At 35.3% G+C, this 23315-nt stretch overlaps 1 protein-coding gene across 1 annotated transcript in view; it reads right to left on the reverse strand.

The window, feature by feature from the left end:
- SVEP1 (sushi, von Willebrand factor type A, EGF and pentraxin domain containing 1) overlaps positions 1-23315 on the reverse strand; it is a 134535-nt gene that overhangs the window by 104238 nt on the left and 6982 nt on the right. Inside the window, exon 3 of the mRNA XM_087957594.1 lies at positions 21996-22172. Coding sequence (XP_087813720.1) covers positions 21996-22172 — 177 coding nt within the window. The remainder of the gene's footprint in view (positions 1-21995; positions 22173-23315) is intronic.

Below are 23315 nucleotides of genomic sequence, written 5' to 3' on the forward strand. Positions count from 1 at the left end.
TTTTGTGGTAAAATTAGGTGCCTCGGCTTATATTCAGGTCGACTTATACTCTTCAAAACTTGTATCATTATTTCTCTAAAATTAATATATTTTTATGCCCTGCCTTATTTGGGCTTTTAGATTTTATGCCTCAAATTAATTTCTTTATTTCATCTTGTTCATCTAGTCCCAATGTACATATTATATTTTAAATCTTCCTCAGTTTCATTTTTAAAAACAATTTCAGCATGAAGGGAAAATAGATATAAAGAGAACATATTTAAGAGCTACATATTAATAATGCTTTTATTTAGGGAACTCAATTAGAAGTGAGAAATAATCTGCATATGTCATTTTCCTCCATATCAAATGCTAATAGCTGGTCACATTACAGACTTTTGGCTCCCCTTTGCTGTAGATCCTTAAGAGCCTATTATGTCTTCTATTATACTATATCTCTCTTTTGCAGAAAGTGGAATTGTTACATCAAAAATGTCAAGAGATTTTCACTACCAGGTGATCTTCTGGTGGAGAGGTTCAAAGGAAAAAATATATTTAATTGTTTAGAGCGATCAGCAAATTCACACACACGTATGTATGCACTTGCACAAAATGGAAGCTGTTGTTTCGCGAACCTACACAAATCATGGCCAGTCTTTGTAGGTTTGCATTAAGACAGTTTTACCCAAGTCAATGCTTTTGCTATCCAGATTGTTGCAGCATATACCAAGTTGTTTACAATCCCTTTAATATTATCTATTAAAAATTATTTAATACAGTTTAGCAGGATGTAAATTAGGATTATCTTCATGGGCTTGATTCTATGCTTAGATTTAAAAATAAATTTTACATTAGAATGCTAATACGATTATATACAAAAAGCTTATTATAAAATGGTAGAATTGATTTCAAATGAATTAATCAAAAACTGAATATCATCAGTTTCTGCAGCAATCACATTGCAAGATCACTTTTTACTATAGCAAAATTAGATGTTGTAGTAGACAACTTATTACATTCATACATCTTTTACAATACAATATCGTTAGATCAATCCCCATGCCTTTTTCTTCCAAAATTTTATCCTATTTTACCCTTTCGATCTATATAATGTTTTCCAAAGGTTTTTAATATCCTACGGCCATTCAGCAAATATAAGTCATCACTACATAGTATTACCTTTGCCTCCCTGCTAGGGTAATGCCATTCTAATATATCTACAAATCTTATAATCCCAGTTGCAGGTCCCCCAAATGATTGGTGTTTTAACTTTTATTTTTATTAAGAGTTAAGAAATTTCAGAAACAGTTCAGCCATATGTTGAATAATCACACATTCTTTGGATTCAGCAATAGCAGTAAGCAAAAGTGCAAAAATTTTAGTAGCATAATGACTTCAATTCAATTATAAATTACCAAATGTAAGAGTGGGATTATGCCCTATAATTCCTTTGCTTTGAAGTACATTGATTTTTAAAATAGTGACTTTAACTTGTTCACTAGTGTTTTTAAAATTAGATAACATATCCTTGAGAAAAAAATCAAACAGTGCTAGCATTTCCATATATTCATTCATAATGCAAACTGCGACCATTTAAAATAGGGGGCCCTAACCCTCAGTCCACAGACCTGTATTAGTCCATGGCCTGTTAGGAACCCCCAGTTTGTGGAAAAAAATGATCTTCCATGAATTGGTCCCTAATGCCAAAAAGATTGGGGACCACTGATTTAAAAGACCAGCAAAACATACAGTTTCAAGTATGGTGGCTTAACTTTCCTGCTACTCCAAGGACTGGAGGAAAGTATCTCTGAATAGTCTCTCCTGAGTATTTCTTTCTTCTCTTTTCCTCTACCATCTGGATAGAAAGCTCAGAGATGCAATTTCCTTGAACTTTACTTGCCCTTTTGGATCGCCCTCTATTTACAGTAGTTTTAATAGGATTATTTCTATGAATGTATGATGTATTAAATAACATTCATTACAGTAAATAAACTGGAAGGTTCCAACTAGGATTACTTCACATTTCCCTATGGAAATGTTCATACTGTCTATGTGCAAAGAATACTATTTTAGAATTTTGATCTTTATACACATATTTTCTCAATGACACTAATATTTAATATGAATTTGTAAGTAAATTATAAAATAAAACTTTATATAAAGACACAGTGAAAAATATATCATAACGTGACAAAAGGGCTTATTTCTGTGGCCTGGAAGCATATTCCTCAAACTTAATTCAATCTGTGACGGCTGCGACAGCTAAGAAAATAAACATTTTAAATGGCACACGTCTACTCTACAAACATTTGTAAGTCTATGTATCTAGAGATTAGAAATATTGATTCAAAGCAACATATACACTTGTTGAAAAGCTTATTTATTAAATCAACAGAAGTTACTGAACCAATCGGAAAGTTTTGAGAGCATTTTTTGGTCAATGTGGTTGCCATAAAGGGCACTGTGTATGGCTATTCTCACAATCTCAGGTGTGGCATGAAACCTCAAAAAAACAGGCTGCACAAATAGAATTAACTGCCCCCTAATGTAGAAAAACATCAAAATAGTAATATTTCAGACTCTTCAAAGGAATTTAGTAGAATAAAGGGACAAGGATATAAAGGGTATAAGACTCTGTGTGGAGCGGCAATTCAAAAAAGGTTAATCAAATTGGTCCTTAGCTTTAAAGCCCTTCAGTGGCATTAGTTCAGGTTATCTGAGGAATCATTTTATGCCCATGGGATTGGATCACCCCACCTGCACGAGAAGGGCATGCAGTGGACCCCAACAATCAAGGAATTCCAATTGGTGGGCCCAGAAAAGGAGACTTTTCTGATGTGGAGCCCAACATCGGACACCCCATGGTAAGATTTTGACCTTCTGAAAAGACCTGAAGACCTGGCTCTGCCAATTGGCTTGGGACCCCAATGGGTGTGTCATTCTGGAGGTAGTGAATGGACTAAGATTAAGACCTCACTTTCTCTCCCTGTGCATCTTGTCCCTTCCTCCCCATCTTTGTCAATTGTCAAGAAAGCTAATTGTTGGAGCAGAAGAGTAAATATCACAACACTTATTACATAATTCACAATTCATTTCTTAAGCTGATAATTCAATTTTCTTTTAATCAGGGCTGTAATTTCCTAATCGAGTGCATAAACTCCTTCAACAGTTTTAAAATATATCTGCTTTCATTTAGCAGGACTCATGAAAGTATTGCTTTACAGTTAATTTTATGTTATAAATACATCATTTTTCCAGAGTCTTAGTTATGCCCTTTGGGACAAAACTGAAGCTAAAGATCTCCAAGTTAGTGATAAAAATAGATTTTTCCTAATGATTATGAATAGCCTAAAGTTGACACTGAAACCATACCAACATTTCTAATTCTAGACATGATTTAAATAATGGTTGTATGCCAAAAAATGATTAAACTACTGATAAGGAAAATAAACTTAAATTTTTACTTTAAAAGATTTTCTGTTTATTTTAGATGGTATATTATCTATTAAAAACTGTAACTGACCTTGTAAGCATACTAGGCAAAATGCACTGCAACACATTAAAAAAATCTATAGAGAAAATACCTACAAACCCCCTCCTCACATCCTGGACATAAATGCTGTCAACTTCTCCCCTCAGCAGTCACTAAAGGGCATTACATGCCAAAACAACTAGACATAAAGATAGTTTCATTCCCCCATGCCATCACTCTGGTAAACAGCTAACTCTCACAGCACTGTCTTATGCCTAAGAATATTTATCCATAATGTATACCTCTAGTATTATTATCCTCATTTTCTTTACCATCCCCTCTTACTGGTATCATTATTATTCTCTGTTGCTTGCTGAAAGCTTCTGCACCAGAGACTAATTCCTTTTGTGTCCAATCATTCTTGGCCAATAAAGAATATTCTGTTCTGTTCTGATTCTCACTGGTTTTCTCCTTAACATCAGCACAATGTCCTGTGATTGACCTGAATTTTTCACTTAACACAAGGAAAAGGGCTGCTTTGACAAACTAACTTCTCTATTTACTCTCACAAGCTGTCAGATAACAGTTAGATAATTATTTCCCACCTTTTTCTTAACTAGACACCTAATAACTGCTAGATACCTAACAATGTAGGTAATCCTCACTAATATGTAACCTTCCCTTTCTCTAAGGCTTAAAGTAAGCAATGGGGAGAGGAGGTTGAAGGGCTATAAAACTTGCCCAATGAAAACAATTACTTTTGTAAGTTGATACCATGGAATTTTTTCTTTGCTGCTACCCAGGTTCATTGTGGCTGACTGGGATATATCTGTGACATTATAAGAACTGGGATTGCATTAATCAATTTAGATTAATTATAATTGTCCTGGCCTTTTTTGCTGTGAATACCCTCTTCAGTATCCAGTCTGAAAATCTGAAAACCAGCACCACAAGCTTGAGGCATGAATGTTACCAAACACAGTAACATAGCCTGCACTTTATTTTAGTGGTATTAGCTTGACTTACAACACCTCTGATCAAGATCCATGAGTCCCTCTTATGATGACAGAAGCATTCTGAAAATTGCTACTTGGGATTGATAGGAATTAATGGCCAAAACACATGTATTAACAAATGCAAAAAAAAGCAAACAAAATACTTTAGCTATGCAGCACAACTGTGAAACTAAGTAAAGGGGGAAGGATAGAGTTATTGCAGTCTGAATGAAAGTGATCGATCTTGTCAAGTACAGTTGATGAATACATGCAGGAAATTGAAGATGTTAGTTTAGTAATGAAAATGAGATAAAAGTATGATGTAGCAATATATAAATATATGGAAGAAGAGTCTCATGTAGTTTGTATAAATGCAGATAAAAATGGAATTCATAGGCTGGTAATAATTGCATGTTATATTACGATGAATGGGGATAATGGAGAGATTTTTATGAAAAAATGTACATTATAAATAAATACTAGTTGACATGAAATGCAACAAGATGGAAACATGGTGCAAGGTTAAAGAAGTGATTGGACCATTGGGAAAGTAAAGAACCAAGTAAAGAATTATAATTTTGTTTGGAAATGTGATTTAAGCATAAGTTTATTCATTATTCATAGCGAAGGAATACATTTAAGACTAAAAGGGGAAGATTGAGAAAGTCTTTTACAAGTTTATAAATTCCTGAAAAAGAGATATGAATTTAAAGGATGAAGAAAAATGTATGAAATGGTATGTATATTGAAAGCAAAGGTAGTTTGTTAAATAAAATATGCCTTTAATTTCTGTAGCTTATTTTTTCTTGTTATTTCTCTGTGCTCCATGTAGTATTACTTAGCTTGATTTAGAGAGAAAACAAATGAAATAAGTAGCTAGTAGAAACAAGTAAGATTTGCTGTGATCAGATTTTAATTCCCCAAAGAAAACAAGCATGCTTCCTTATTTAACATTTTAAGATTTCAGTTCTTTTCACACTTTATACATAAAATATACTGCACGATAGAATAGACTTCCAAATGAACGTTCAAAGGCCTGAATATCCCATTTTACTCAGAAAGAAAGAAATTTTGCTGATTTAGATGAGACAAAAACTTTACAATACTGTTTAGAATAAATTATGTGAGAATATTTAAGTAAGTGATAATCCAATGCAGAAACAAATTAAACTGGTATATATGTATTCATGGGCATATGTAACTTAAACACAAGTGCTCACATTTAAATGATGTGTAGATTTTCCATTATCAAATATATGACAAAGGATTAAATGTATTTGTGAAAAAGCACTAAAATGAGCCATATAAACTGTTAATTACTTCAGCTTGCATCATTTTGTTTTTTGGCATTCTTATTTCATTCCCAAATACCTATGAATTTTAATTCTGCAAACTGAAATTCTTTTATTGCTTTTCTGAATATTGTGGAGATTAAGTCTCACACAGTCAGCAAAAAGCAAAACAGCAAATCTGATCATTATAAAAACAAAGGACAGATGGAGACAAGAGCAACTCATTCAAACCGGGGACAAAGTAGATTGAAAAACTAAACACAAAGGAATACGAACATTGCTTCTATATAGTTTGCTTTAAATGTTCCTTAGCTGAAATTTATGGATTACTTAAGTGGTTCATTCCTGCTTGTAGATGTGCGGTTAATTTAGTATGCTGATTTGAGTTGCTACTTAAATCTAGGTGGCAAAATTTGTTTGCAAACAGATAGTCCTTACCTTATGGTGGCATTTATGGTGCTAAGTGATATAGTTGTAAAGCTTGACATCACATGACCACAGTGCTTGGTGACGGCAATCCTGTAGCCCTGGTTGTAACCCCAGAACCACACAAGCTATTAAGAGGAGGCGGCGGGAGACCCAGGCAAGCAAGTTGGCAGGTACACAGGTATTGCCTGGTAGTTGCACAAGCAGGTACTAGTGTGGATAGGTGTGCAGGTACTGTGAAGGGTGCCATGGACAGGTGCTACAGAGTACAGGAGGTTGCTACAAGCAGGCACTATGAAGTGCAACCAGAAACACAACTGCCATCAGGGAATATAGATGCTGTGGGCAAGTGCTATGCAGCGTGGGTAGATGGAAAAATGGCAGAAACAAGAGTAAATTCTGTTTTCCTCCCAGCTTCCCCATTTGTAAGATGATGGCAGGGAATGTCAGAAATGATGGTAAAATGACTACAGCTTACTACAATGTCATAATCATGAGCCAGACATCATATAACTGAAGCCACGTGAGAACTAAATACAACTGTCCTTGATTGCTGTTGACCCTTATCTAACTCTAAGCAGGTGTCCACAATTAGTTGAGAAGATTTTGGTATATAGGCTATTGGCAAGAAATTTAATTGAACCTTCACGTACGGATCTTTCGTACCTTACAGTTATTTAAGAGAAAGTCCTTAACATTTTCCATCTCTACTTGAAGAGGTTGCACTTAGGAGAAAGAGAGGTGTCAGACTTCTGGCCGTTACTCCAATTAAATCATAAGCCTCCAGCCACACTCCCAAAACTAAAATGTTTTATAGATGTCAAGGGGAAGGAGGAAGAGCATAAAGAGGAGCAAGGATACTAGTCTTCTCTTCCATTGGCGGTCTCTTAAAATTAAAAATGAATAGAAGTGGGCAATTCTTACAGCATGTAAAGCAGGCTTGTCAAACTCGTGGGCCAGATGCATCATATGCTACCTATGCCTGGTTTAGTGAAGGGGAAAAATTGTGGTATGTCATGTGATGATGCTGTGACAACGTGAGTTTGACACCCCTAATGTAGAGAGATTCAAGAAGTTGGGAATGTTTAGCTCAGGTTAAAGAACATTGAGGAAATATTGTCAAAGACAAAACCTGTTTTCTCTTGCTCTAGTGTGCAGGACATGTAATAATGAATTCAAGGTACAGAAAGGGAAGTTTTGACAACATTTTAGAAACACCTTCCTAACAATGTAAACCAATTCAATAAAGAGGAGGCAGTCTATCAGTCACTGGATATGTTCAAGGGCAGGCTATATTTGTGAAGGATGCTTCAGATTTGGATTTCTGCAAGAGTTAGACTTGGTTATTAAAATGGCCTCTTCTGTATCCAATGTTCTTGCTCAAAAAGACATTTTGTGCCTTTAAAAGACAACAATACAATTTGCTAGCATTATCCTGTACCAGCTATAGGGAAAAATAATGTCACATGCAAAAAATAACAGCAAAACAACTGAGGTTCTTCTGGTATCCTGCTCAAAAATAAAACTTTATTACAGTTCGGTTGTAATGGAAAAATGTAATTATATCAAATCCAGCTGCAGCTATAGTTGTCCAGAGAGTCCCTAATGTATGTCATTGTCACCTGTAGTTGGCAATAAAATAGTTATTTTAGACTCAGTTGTGTAAAACTGATGGGCTATGCTTCCACTTTTAATTCTGGGGGGAAACAGTTTTATAAGAAATTTGGAAAATTGTTATCTAAATCTTACTGTTTTCATAAAAGCAGGATAAATTTCACTTACACCAAGAAAATGTCAATGTGAGAGTTTTAGCAGGCATATTGCTTAATTTTTATCCAAGCTATTCATAATAAATCAAAGAAAAGGAAGAAATCAAAGCAGAGTACTATTAGAATGTAATCAAATATTTAATTTGTTGTTTAAGGTTAAGCCAGTACTTAATTTACAATACAGCCTATGATTAAGAACAGAAGTAAAATGTATTGGCTTATCTGGACTGCTAAAAAGGAAGACCTATTCCTAAATAAGCTTCCATTTAGTCATTGAGTTACAATATAAATGCTGAACTATATCCTAAACACACATAAATGTATTGACCTCAAATGATCACAGCACAATTTGTTAAAATTTTGGCTCCTCCTGAGCTACAAACCATCCATTTGCTTTAAGATTGTCATATGAACTAAATATTCTCCTGGTTAAAAAAAAAGTTAGAGATTGAACCTATGAACAAAACCAATTATATTTTATATAATTTTTAGCATTTACTCCTTTGTAGAAAAAATAACTTCATGATACAGTGAACATAAATAAAAATCAGTGTTCTACAGTTCAACTGGAAGAAGTCAACCAAAACATTTGCAGATGTTAGAGTTGTCTCAACCATGTCACTGGAATTTGCCTATGTATTATACTTGTTCTAATTTAATTGATGGTGACCAGGCCCCTTCAATAAGTCTTTGCTTCCTGACTTCCGGTTTGGGCTTCTTCGGCAACGGACCAAAATCCGCGATCATGCGCAGTTTTGATCTGTGTTTGCCACTGGAGCACCCTGAGCTGCCCGGATTCAGGGCTGAAGACACCCCGTAGAGGTGGTGAAGAAGGGGGAGCCATCAGCGGGGTTGAGGAGAGCCGCATCTCTCCTCCTCGGCTGGCCATTACTCCCTTTCCCAAAGGCGGTTGCAGCGTTGGTCAGAAATGACCACCTCAAAGAAGAACCCGACCGGACAAGATTGTGCAGGAGGAAGTTTAAAGGAGAAAGTTTGACTGACCGGGTTGAATGGAGAACATTTATTTAAGGTACCTGGAACCTGAATTTTAAAGACTAATACTATTCCTAAAAAAGTTCTTAAGCGGTGAAAAAAAAAAAGGGAAAGGAAACAGAATTAGCTTTTCTTCCTCTCACATTGACAGTTTTAATTGACTTGGAATGTTAAGAAGAAGAGATTCAAATAAGAAATTGATACTAATCCACTTTGACATTAATAGGCTATTTCTAGCTGAAAATAAAGTGTCAAAGGGATAAAGATTCTTGGATAATTTAAAAAATTTCTTTAAAAAAGAAAGAAAGCAGAGGAGGGAAAAAGGAAACAAGAGGGTGGAACCTGGGAAATGGAGGAGACCACCTGGAACTTAAAAAAATCAATAGTGGAATTTTAACAAGGTTTGCAAAAGATACATTGTAGCTGAAACTTTGTTACAAGATAACAAAGCCCCTGGAAAGAGAAAGTGAGAAAAGAAGCAAGAAACAGTTTTGGATTATTGGGTGATTCCTGGAATTTTGGATGGTGGATCCTAATGAAACAAAATAAAATCAATTGGGGGTTAAAATTTTTTTTAAATGGCATCACTCCTTGAAGAGTTAAAAATGAGACTTAAAGAACAAAAAGAAGAAGCACAAGAGGGAAGAAGATCTTTTGGCTTCAGATTTCAATTTTTAGAAATGGAGATTTTGAACTATGAAAAGCAACAAGAAACGCTGGCAGAACAAGAAGGGCAGGATTAAGAAGAAGCCATCTTTAATTACCAAGAAACTTTAAGCAGGGTAAAAAAGGGAAAGGGGGCAAAGGGAGTTAAAAACTTAAGCATTGAAGCAACAACAACAACAAAAAGAGTAATTTGAAAAGCAATCATAATATCAGGAAGAAGCCGAAGGGAGGATCACAGAAGGGAGAATCAGATAGAAAAGGGAATAAAAAGGGGAGGGAGAAGAAGAGAGGGAAGAGGGAAAGGAAAAGAAGCTACAAAGAACAGAAACAAGATATAAAGGTACAGGAAAAGTGTACAAGAATTAAAGGTATAAACCTATTTAAAAGACACAGAGACAATGGTTAAAATTTAACTTAAGGAGAGGATTCTGCAAGGGTGCATGGGATAGCATTGTTATATTAGAAATAGAAAAGGGTTAGAAAATATGTTTAGATGATTAAAGTGATATAAAAATTTGTATTGATGTGTAACAGAATATTTGTTTGTAAAAAGAATAAGTCTCTCAATGATTCAAAAAGTAAGTTAAAAAAACTGAAAAGAAACATGGAAGATTTTTATCAGTTGACAAGATGAATTTGAATAAGAATAATAATTTTATTTACTAGTGTTAATAACTATTGTTTTGTTTTTTATTTAAAGACAGTAATAAGTAAAATATGAAATATAGATGATTAAAGTGAAAGACAACTGATATTACTAGGTAATGTTAAAAGAAATAGAAATGTAAAAGATTGTTATTAATATTAATGGCAGAGTTGTACTTGAATAGAATAATTATTCCATTTACTATTGTTATACATATATACACAGATATATATATACGTATGGTATTCAGCTTTGTTCGGGTATTTTCCCACGTCATTATAGTTATGCTTTTAAAGTTGTAGCAACGTTTCAGCAGAATCTCATCTGCTATCATTAGGCTTCTGTATATGATGATGGCAGATGAGATTCTGCCGTAACGTTGCTACAACTTTAAAAGCACAACTATAATGACGTGGGAAAATACCCGAACAAAGCTGAATACCATACATATAAATACCCATGAAAACTTAAGAAAACAGATACATATACATATATACTTTTTTCTTTTAAGAATTTAGTGTGTATTTTTAAGGGAATGTACCAAGTAGAATTAGATTGAAAATAGGTATGTGTTATAAAATAGAGGTTAAAAAATGAATGTTATAACTGTAAAGGTGTAACTTAAATTTTTAAACAAGATTTGAAAAAAGATACAAAGGTGTTACATTCCAGTCTAATAATTACAGGGGGAAATTTGTTTTATCAGAAAAGACAATATGAAATTGTAAACAGGACAGACGAAAGTATAAAAACATTGATTAGAAAGATTTTAAAAATTAGAAAAAGATATGAAATTGAATTAAGAAAGGAAATGAGATAATTTAAAATAAGGCTATAGAAAGTAAAGAAAGGGAAAAGCTATTGAAAAAATTGTTAAAATATTTATAAGATATGGATTAGAATGTATAAGATAAACATGTATTGAGTTTATGTCTGTATGGAGAAGTGATAACCCGGGGCCACGCTGTTCTCAAAAAAAGATATTTTATTTGTATTTGTATGTTTTGTAAAAACTTAAATAAAACACACACACACACACATATAAATAAGTCTTTGCTTCCTATTTGGTAAACTGTGAATGTGCAGCAATACAACACAGAAAAAGCAGAAGTGTCCTGGATCACCCTGAGAATAGATCTAGCTTCTGAATTGGAGAGCTAAACACTTACAAATGAGACCATTTTCATCCACCAGTCTTGGTGGTGATTTCTATGAGGGAAACTTCATAGGCAAGTAATTTTAGTTTCTTCCTTTTCAGGACATACTTGTCATATATAATGATCTATAGACATTAAGTACCATCCACAGCTTTTCCATCATAAAGGGGCTATTTTTCTACCTTTCAGAAAGAATATATCCATAAGAAATGAGAAGGGAAGGATAACAGCAAAGATTCAATTAAAGAATATTTGAATATATTAGATACATGTAAAGTATGTCTATAAAAGAACGGAACTAAAATTTCTTGGCTTAATTATTAGAAGGAATTGTTTAAGTTTGGAAAATAAGGAGTTCATTTCTCAATTTGAAAGTCAATGTGGAGGCTTAAATGACTTGTTTTTCAAAATGTGGCCTATACAGTTTTGATCTGGACGTTTCTCTTTTTGTAGAAATTCAACAAAACATGGGTATTTATTTTCACAACCCAAATTTGCTATTGTTTTGTTCTAATCATCTTCAGTCCATTCTGCTGTATGAAGATAATAACAATTCAAAACAACTGAATTGTTGTTTTACATCTTTAAAAAAGGTTAAGAGAATTAATTCTTTTGTAACCTGTAAAACACTGATTACATTCAAACATATAAATTCCCTTGCTATTCTCACCTATTACCTGCTAAGTATTTTGACAACACAGCTGAAACAAGGCTCATATATACATCTTGAAGTATAGTTAATCAAAGTGAGAGGGTATCCATTACAGATGTTTCCTCCAGCATGCGTGAATATTCTCTGGAGCCTTTAGGTCTACATAGATTGCAATTTATCCCAATATAAAATATCCAGTAGCTAAAAATATACAAGTGTATGGTCTCAGTTACTAGAACCCATATGCTGAAAGACAAGAAGGAGAAAATGTTCTTATCAAATAAAGTCTGTCTTGAATTCAGACTCAGCTCTTGATGACTTCATAATCAATGCAAACTGAATTTTAACTAAACCTGATTCATTTAACTTAGCTTTTGAGTTCAGCCAAGATCAGCTGGGTGCTGCCACCTAGCTGGATATAATTTCTGTTAGGAGCAGATAAAATATACCTAAGCATTGGTTAAAGAAACATTCACATTCCAAACACTAAAATTCTTGCTCTAGATTTGGAAGGACAATTATTTTATTCCCAATATTGAAATGAATTGAATATTTTATTTGGCAAAATTTGATTAGACACACAAGAAATTTGTTTCTGGTACATAAATTCTCAGTGTACATGCAAAGCAACAGAATAATAATAATAATGCCATCAATAAAAGAGAAGATAAAGAAAATAAGAAAGATAAATAATAGTACAGTCACATGACATGGGTAAGGTATACATAAATATTTAGGCAGCACTGTGAGAACTGTAGGATATTTACATACCATAACTACATTAAAGGAGCAGAATATTAATTTTTTTAGTGAAGGATACATAGACATGTTGCCTGAACCACACTCCAAACAACTACTGATATTGTTAACAACTTTCTCTTATATAGACTGAGAATGATGGTTTGGGAATGCCAGCTTTCCAATGATGACGATGAGCAGTTTGAGAGAGACACAAAAAATGCTGCTCAATTTTCTGATGAGCAATTTTTCAAAAACTGTGTTTTATCTCTCTTGCCAAAAATAGCCACTTTAGGCTAATCCTGATTTAGTTGGTTGGTTCTTTTTACAACAGCTTCTGGGAACAGCCAGCATTATCTTATCTCCATTTGCACATAAGAAATCAGGATCATGTAGCTTGAAGAGAAACACATTTCTCTACTGGGCTTTATGGAACTCAGCATAAGGAGGAATATGAGTGTACCTACCCTCCCTATAGTCAGAGTTAAAATATAGAATTGATATAAAATATAAACAGTAGCAACACATTACTGAAAAAGAAACTAATGCCATTGTGAACAAAATTTATAAACCCCAACTTGGATGGGCATTCTAGCTTATATTAGTTCTCCTACTAAGGCTTTCTTAAAAAGCCAAGTTTTAACATTTCTCCTAAAAATACAACAGGATCAAAAATAGTTTTATCTAATCCAAAGAACTACAGCTACAACAGAGAGAGCTCCATTGCTTGGACTCAGTAGATAACAATCCTTAAACATACATATTTATATTTATTAAATGCTGTTTAGCAATTGGCTATTGGCAACCACATTTGGACAACTGAAGTTCAAAAAAAAAGATCAAATGATTTACTTTTAAGTCTTGTTTTACAAACAGAAGCATCCTAAACACTTCTTAAAACTTCAGCTTCTTTAATTTTGTTGTCTGGGGATGATGGGGGTTACAATCAGGCACATCTGGAAAGCAGTAGGCTAATTTATTACATTAAGTCACTCTTGAAAAAAGAAAAAGAGAAAAACAGTTTCTAGGCAGCGGAATGATTACACTCTGGATAAGATACAGAAATATTATTTGATACATCTTGCCATGTTACAACAAAAGGCACTATAAATGTCATCAAAAGTTCAAGGAAAGACAATTATTGGTTTCCATCCAGTAACACGGACACATCCATCAGATTTTTAAAGAAATATTATTATTTCAACAATTTTAAAGATTCAAAACACTGCTAAAAAGTTGGCATCAGGCCAGCCTGTATATGCAAGAAATTATGCAGATGTATGTTTTTGGAAAATAATATGTAAAGTGATAAAATGCCTCTTTTTCATTTCCTATCAGTGATCTTTGTATACTTATGACAACATTTATCCACAAAATTTGTGTTCACCATAAAATATGTGTCAGTTTGCAGTTTAAACATCAATGATCTAGGCTTCCAGAGTACATACACCACATAGTCAAATTGAAGTGCATCTGGTGTACTTATTTATTACAAAATATTTTTTCCATGTCCAGCAACCCCGCTAACTGAAAGCACTAGCGCAGGGGTGTCAAACGGGTGGCCATGAAACATCAGGTGACGGCAATGTGACACAATGAGTTTGACACCCGTGCAGTAGTGGTACAGTCTATATAAGAGTAGGCTTTTGACCTGAGAACTCTCAGAATTCTCAAACAGCATGGGGCCAAAGTTGCCCACTCCTGGTCTATATCACTGAAAGGCAAACTTAGCTGTGAGTAATTTCAGTGTTGTCCCACCTCATCTTTGGATTTTAATTTTTATGAAAACACATAACAATATTAAAGGATGTTACCACCCTGTGGATGTACAGTGATACAAAGGATTAGTTAGAGATGGAGTCAAATTTTTAATTGGAGAGGATGGGGCAAGATTTTATTAATGTTTCAAAATCATGCTATATTAATTAACAGGTGCAGGCTAGCTGGGATAAGATTAACACACTTTTGCAACAATAGTGATGGCTGTGATTCTAGAGACTTGTGATGGATGTTAGGAAACTATTATCTAATAAGCATCTCAGAAAAAGTAATGTATTTTTAGGTGGAAGCCCTGAGGCAGTTGCTTTTAATAAAAATCTTCAATTAGGATTAGTGGATTTGTATGCTAGAGCTGGTTTGGAGAATGATGGCCTTCTTATGACTCGTGGACCTGCTGGCTCAGGAATTCTGGGAGTTGAAGTCCTCAATTCATGAAGGGGCCATCGTTTCCCACCTCTGTACTAGAGTATGAGTGGATGACTGAGCTTCTGTCGGATGCAAATGGCCATCTTATAACTGGATTAGGGAAAGATCTATAAGAAATTCATGAAACTGAACAATTGGTATCAGCATCATATGCTTCTATTGGAGACCTTCAGTTGGATGTTATGGGCTACATTATGAAAGTTGATCAATGAACATTCTAATGACTGGCTTTGATGCAGAATTTTCTTCTTTTAAAATTGTGTCCTACAGGAAAATCTAGGGCGAATTAGAATTGATTTGGTATGAGTAGAAATAAGAAGAGTATTTTTTTGAATTCATTCTTCTGGACTTCAAGAATCAGCTATAGACCATCTCTAGGATACCTGCTAACTGATTAAGGAATTTTTTATTTCTGCTAAGATCAAGGAACAACTCACTCCAGAAACTACGAGGATCAAGTTGGGGAGCCTCAGCTGCTACTCTCAAAATATCAGCACTAGGGTTGGTCTACTCCACAGCTAAATATTGTGCCCCTGTTTGGCTTAATACCTACCACACTAGCAATATCGATGCTAGACTAAATGATACAATGAGGATCATAAGCGATTGCATAAAATCTACTCCTACTTGCTGACTCCCCATCTTGAGCCACATTGTACCATCAGCTCTACGAAGGAAAGAAGCCTTAGTGAAGGAATACAACAAAATTATGAGAAACCCATTTCTCCCTGTGCACACTGATCTTCCTTATCTATCAACTGGCACTCTCTGGCACTCACTCAACAGCTGTCTAACAACTTTGACATCAACATACAGTGGAAAGCCAAACAGACTGCTGGATACCCAGATACAGGCAGTTCCATAGTTGACCCTACACAAAAGGTGCCAGGTTTTGACCTTCCTCACCAGCATTGGTTAACTGTGAACAGAATCCGTACCCAACATGATGTCTGCCAGGACTCATTGTTTAAGTGGGGTCTTGTCTCTACACCTCAGTGCGGCTGTGGTGCTCCTCAACAAACTATCCATCACATTGTGTTTGAATGTTCATCAAGGGATTACACCAGCCCAATGTCTGATTTTTTTTCAATATAGACCACCCTGTCCTTGAATGGCTGGGTGGACTGGACATTAACATTTGAGCCACTATAAGTCCATGTATTTGCCATATGCTAAATAATAAAAAATAATGATTAAGAAAACCTTTAGGAGATACAAGGTACCGTATTTGCCGGCGTATAAGACGACCCGGCGTATAAAACGACCCCCCACCACCACCGGAAACGCCCTCCAGAAATCCCCGGGGCTGCAGCGGCAGGGCAGAGTGCCAGGGGCCGTGGGAAGAGCAGGAAGGCTGCAGCCTCGGGCGGAGCGAGGCGAGCGGGATGAAGCGGAAGCGACGCAGGGGATCCAGGAAGCCAGAGGCGCCTTCGCTGCGTCCAACAAGCATCCAAAGCCGGCAGTGGATATACTGGCGTATAAGACGACCCCCCCACTTGGAGGCATGTTTTTCGGGGCAAAAAAGTCGTCTTATACGCCGGCAAATACGGTAATTAGAAGGATGTAGGGATCCAAGAGATTTAGGAAGGTCTTAGGGATTCTTAAAATTTGAGGCCTTGGCTGGAACAGACATACTTTCTGATTTTTAAAGAAAACATTGTTACTTTTTCTCTTGATAACTGGGAAGGTCATATCTGTTAACTTTACTAAAGTATGTTATAAAGAGATGAGACATTCTTACAATAGATATATCTTATATCAGATTCGTTCTCGGGGTTAAAATCAGGTTCTGATTTAGTTGGGTAAAGTAGTGTTTCTCTTGAGAAACCTAAAGTAGATGCCAGTGAACACTCCCATTTGAAAGACCAGCCATTTAATGTGATTATTTTGGCATTGTCTACACATTGTTAGAATTCTATATCTGACATGGGAATATCCAGGTACAAAAATGAACTTGGTGAAACAAACAGAAAAACATTAGCCAATGTTTGATCAATATTATAAACTACTGTGTATTGATCCTTCCATTATATGACCTTTACCATGACAACAGATGCATCTGATTAAGAGGTAAATAATGTCTTAGAGTAGAGGATACCTACACTTATCTAAGCAGCAAGAGGTGGATAATAAAGAAACTGAAGAAAAAAAGGACTTCCTCACCTGAACTCCAGTTTATACTAGCTCACAGGTTAAAAATCTATGTTGTCGCCATGGGTAGGGTTTTTTTTTTTTTTTAAAAAAATCTATATTGTGTTTTTACTGTTTGTAAGCTGCCTAGAGTTGCTGTGAGGGAGTAGGTGGCTATATAATTTTTTAAAAAATAAATAAAATCTGTTTAGGATGAATAGGAGATTACTGGTACCTTGCTAATGATCTAAAGCAGGGCTGTCAAACTCCTGGCCACGGGCCGGATGCGTCACATGCTAGCCACGCCCCCACCCAGTTTAGCAAAGGGGGGGAAAGTCCCAATATATCACGTGACACCCCTGGTCTAAAGCCATCAATTAGCTACAACAGTTTTCAATGTTACCTCTGTGGTACAGCAGTAGCTTTCTAACTATAGAACTTTTATATGGGAGATTTTCTATATTTAGCACTTTTAATGTATACACTTGATTTTAGCTGATAGGGTCTAAGGAAGGTTTATTTTGTTTCTATTTGCAAAAACATCTTGATTTTAGTTCTATTTTGAGATTAGATTATCCAGTTTAATGTAGTATGAGATATTTGGCAGATTGCTTTTGGCTTTGTTTTTGTTGGAGCTTTTTTTTTTGGTAGTTAAAAGTTTCTTGTGTTATCAGATAAAGTAAAGCATAACATTTCAATACATAAAAAGAGAAAGTAAAATGTCCAAAATCTGTGAAAGGATATAGAAGACTTTCCCTTTCTGCTAGAGTGTAAAATGTAGAGCAGCTGCTAGTATATGTATGTATATGTATGTATGTGTGTGTGTGTGTGTGTGGTATTCAGCTTTGTTTGGGTATTTTCCCACGTCATTATAGTTGTGCTTTTAAAGTTGTAGCAACGCTTCGGCAGAATCTCATGTGCCATCATCAGGCTTCTGTGGCAGATGAGATTCTGCCGAAACGTTGCTGCAACTTTAAAAGCACAACTATAATGATGTGGGAAAATACCTGAACAAAGCCGAATACCATACACGTAAGTTTCTAATGTTAGAAACACCAATCAAGCAGAACACAGCAAACTCCAAGACCAATAAACACAGATCAAGACTCCCAACCAATCAGGATGAAGAAAAAACCATTCTGGCACAGCAGTAGGCTAGGCCCAAATTTAAAACTGAAACAACTGTAAAAGTCTGACTCACAGACGAACACAATACAGAAGCCTGATGATGGCAGATGAGATTCTGCTGAAACGTTGCTACAACTTTAAAAGCACAACTATAATGACGTGGGAAAATACCCGAACAAAGCCAAATACCATACATACATATACATGTACGTGTACGTGTACATGTACATGTATACATATAAGAGGCTAAAATTTCAAAAAAGAGACGTCACCCAAATCTTTCTAAAAAATAAACTGTTGTTTATAGTTTTGCTAGATCAGTTTCTCATCTTCCTACAAAATAGAGCTCAAGATAGCTTGATGGAACATGCAGGAAAAGTCCACTGACATGATTCCTAAAATATGTACCACCACAATGTCCAAGACTTCCCCAGACAACCCCCAACAAACCTAGCTTTAAATGAGACACCACAGCCTGTGTATTTGGAAGATACAGACATATTTTAGGCACAAAGAGTCAGCCTAGTTTCTTGATATACTAAGCTGATCACACAATCCAAATATCTTTTTCTACACACTTTTTACATACTATTGCACAACAGTCTTGCATTTCAAATGATCTCAATCTCTTTCCTCCCTCTCATCTTATTCCTCATTCCCCCAGTATTGGATCAAATATCTATTCCTTTTAAATAAAACTGGCTCTCCTGCTTTACTTGGAGTGAGATGTTTTTGAACAAAATCTAAAAGCAGAATCAAAAGAAAATAATACAGCAGAAAGGAAGAACTTACAGTCCTCCAATGGTTGGACTGCAACCCCAATCAGCACAGCTGATGTTAAGGAATAATTGTGGTTTTAATTCCATGCTTATTGGAGAACTAACCTTCTCTGCTTTATTATAGTAGATATTTTCATAAGTGAAATATCAGAGGAGGAGGCCTTTGCGGGGCGTTTTTGCTCCCAGAAGACTCCTCTGGGGCTCAGGAAGAAAAAAACGGAGCATGGGAGGGGCATGCAGCACCCTTCCATGCTCCATTTTGGGACCTTCCTGGCCTCAGAAGATCCTCTGGGGGGACCTTTTTGCTCCCAGAAGGCTCCTCTGGGCCTCAGGAAGGCAAAACATGGAGGGGGGACTGAGCCCCTCCTTCCATTTTTTGCCTTCCTGGGCCTTAGCAAGGGGAATCCCAGAACAGCTGTTTGTATGAACAGCTGATTGTCGGGAGGGGAAAAAAAGAAATACCTTAAAGGGCGAGCGTTAGGTGGGTGGGGTGAGCAAGCATCAGGTGGGCAGGGCAAGCGAGCCAGCGGCAACCGGCCAACCAGGTCAGGAGCGTGGCCAGCCAGAACTTACTACCGATTCGGCGACCCACGCCAAATCCTTGCTACCGGTTCACCCGATCTGGTGCGAACCGGCTGAATTCCACCACTGGTTGCTTTATATTGGAGAGTCAAAATGCCATGTTAAGATTATTAGGAAAGTGATGCATTTGTTTACATCAGAGGCACAATATGAGTTTTTCTGAATCTGCTATGAAACAAACAAAAAAATATAAAGGATTTTTTTTTCTATAGGTGGTCCTCAACTTACAACTAAAATCGAGTGCAAAATTTCTGTTACTAAGTGAAACATTAGTTAAGTGAGTCTTGCTCTATTTTACGCCTTTCTTGCTACAGTTGTTAAGTGAATCACTGCAATTGGTAAGTTAATAGCACAGTTATTAAGTGAATCTGGCATCCCCATTGTGTTTCTATGTCAGGAGGTTGCAAAAGGTGATCACATGACCCCAGGACAGGACACTGCAATCATCATAAATATGAACTTGTTGCCATGCATCTGAATTTTGATCATGTGACTGTGGGAATGCTGCAATGCTTGTAAGTGTGTCATTTCCCAAATCTCTGATAGCATTCATATAATTCTTTTTATTCATTCACACACACACATGCACAATCTCCATCCAGAAGACCAAATGTTATTAATGTAACATTTGATTCAATTCCATTTTCCTACAAGCGGCTACTATCAATACTTAAACAAATTCTTCCAGCATTTCCTCATTTCAATTTCACTCCAAATAATTTCATCACTTTTATTTTAATTCCTTTCACTCTCTTGGGGAGTCTTTATTTAGCAATCTTTAGCATTTCTAAAACAATTGTTTAATTCCATCAACATACCCCTGCATTTTCTCTTCATCTTTTCATCTTTACTCTCTTCCACTTTGTTTTGGGCAAATATCTTTTTCTTTCTATACAGTGTCTTAGTTTTATACAAAACTTTCTCAGAGTTGGAAGCATTCGTTCTCTTCTATGCATTTTCCTCTTAGCCACAGCAACTTTCATTTCATCATTTTTACCAAGCATCCTTTTTCATACTTTGTTAATATAATTACACATACACTCCACATGCTGTTACATAATTCTTTCCACTGTATTTCAAACATTTTCCACGCTGTCTTTCTTTGGATCTTCCCAACTCTCTCTTCTTCTGTTTCATATAAGATTCCTACTTTCTTTTTCTGCAGTCATTTGATTTGCATTTTAGTTTATAACACTCCTTTCCTTTTCTTCCATGTTCATTTTTTTCTGTAAAAAAGGCCAAAATCTAGAATTTCTCATCACTTTTGTATCCTTTGCTCATTCTGTCTTTATTATGAATAGTGAAGTCCATCATGATTTTAATCCATCCCTTTTCCACAGTGTCTGTCTGCTTGAATAAATATAGCTTACTACACTTCTCTGAAACAGTATTTTCCTTAAGTAGACAGTCACCAAAGTGTCAGCATTTTCATTCACTTTTGGCTTTCAAAATGGCCCATTCCACTTTTTATTTTTCTTATTCCTATCTTGCCCATCAAGTTGGAGAATATTTTCTCTCCTGAACTGCATTCATTCAGAAAACTGGACAAATTTTCCCAGAACTCCTTCTACCATTATCACAATTAACTGGAGCATATCATGTAACTTTTTCTAACCTATAGATTTCTACTTTCATGTACACCCATAACAACCTAGATAAAACTAATATACAGTACTTGTCACATCACACAATTTAACTAGAAGCACAAAGTTTTGCCCCAAGTATGGTTATATTATTTTATACTATTTAAGATCTCTACTGTGGAGATAACCTTGCAAGGCAACATATTGGTACTGATATCTAGCCAACTGGGAAATCCATGAAGTGTATTGACTCTCAAGATGTATCCAATTAAATACTGACAATATTTACAAGAAAATGCAAATTATGTAAAGCCAACAATTATATATCCAGCTAAATAAAAAACTTAATCTGAATGATGGTTTGAATCTGCTGATGTCCAAGATGGGGCACTTGAAAGATGACGATTTCTCACAATTTCCACAAATAAGAAACCCAAGTTTTCCACCACCATACTCACGAGACACTACAGTATAGACAAATTCTTTAATGGACATTTATATCATGAGTGGGGTTTTTATGGGGGCTATATGCATTACATGTAATTTGTGAAGTCAAACGTAACATATCGAAACTCCAAGCATGGAAATTGCATACAAGGAGCTATGAGCCATTTGGCTGGCTAAATATTCAGGTTTGGACTTTGGCTATTACAGACATCTCTTGAATGTGTTATAAATTCTGTAAAACCAATCTGTTGGTACAATAAGTATGGTCCTGGGATATACAGTACTGGGAAGCTTTGAACAACCTTGCCCAAACCCAAGCCTGATACAAAACATAACAGAAGAAAATAGTTACTAACCTGTACATTCATGCTGTAGTCCTTTGCCATAGTATCCCTTTTCACAGATACACTCAAAGTGTCCTGTGTGAGTACCACACTTGCAGCTTGCCATGGTATCACAACAATTTTCAGTCCCCTCACAAAGATAGGAGCAATATGCTATATCTTCCTGAATGTAACTTCCAGAAGGCAAATCTGTAATTAGGATATTTGGGAGGACAGGATAGGGGTTCCAAATAAATAAGCAAATAAATAGTTAAAGACATCTACTCATCTAGAGGTTTTTTTTTAAAGTAGACATTTCAGTGAAATGCAAAAGTAAGCTAAATCCTAATGGTTAAAATTACCACAACAATGCTACTTATTTTAAAACCCATTTATCTTTCCTGTTCAAGCAAATATTTGATGAGAATAAGAGATCAATTAATTTCCAATGATAGTTTTGCTCCATTTTGTTAATGCATCTGCAAATTAATTTCCATGGATACAATGTATTGAATTATTCTCCTGTGCAAACTTTATTGTAATAAAACTGAGATGCAGAAGTCCTCTCATTCAAACATTATTGTATCTCTCTAGAAAGCATCGTTCTATTCTTAAAAGATGGGAAATAATTGAGCCATTTTATTTATTTTGTCCGGCAAAAGCCACATTGTATTCATTCATTAAACTATACATTTTAATATTTCCAATTTTATTTGACAATATTACCCAGTAAATTAACCAGGTAAAGTCTCTTGAACATATGGTTAAAATGAGTTCTGTAGATTTTAATACAAACATTTATTCTCTAATCAAGATATTCAAAGAGAAAATTCCAAAAGTCTCTGATATAGACTTTTTATAAAATGCAACTCAATTTTTAGTTTTTGTACTTATAAAATGTAATTCATTTTTTTACAATTCTGAAACAGAAATATCTGGTATAGTTCATTTATTCAATGTAGAAATATTCAATGTATATTGAATAAAGGGGGAGGCATGATTTAATGTGCTGCTTAAGTCTCTCCATAAGTGTAAGACATAGAGGCAAAAATAAAGTGAATGGATTGTTCAGAACTACAAAAATAAGGTGTCCTGAAAACTTCGTCTTAACTATATGAGATTGGGGTGATTGGTCACAAATATTCTTCTTGAACCTGGCACACGTAATATTCCCACGTGTATTGAAAGACATTGAATCACAATCAGAATTATTATTTTAAAATCAAAATGAATATCTTACTATAAAAATAACTATAATAGCATTTGGGCAAAGGATGAGGTTGAGTTTCACAATGTTATACTTGCATAATGAATATCTTCCAGTTAATCTATTACAAGTAATCCTCGACTTGT

The sequence above is a fragment of the Notechis scutatus genome, chromosome 2, assembly GCF_049901735.1.
Source record: "Notechis scutatus isolate UNSWTSFEM ecotype Mainland chromosome 2, rNotScu1.2, whole genome shotgun sequence".
NCBI classification, from domain to species: domain Eukaryota; kingdom Metazoa; phylum Chordata; class Lepidosauria; order Squamata; family Elapidae; genus Notechis; species Notechis scutatus.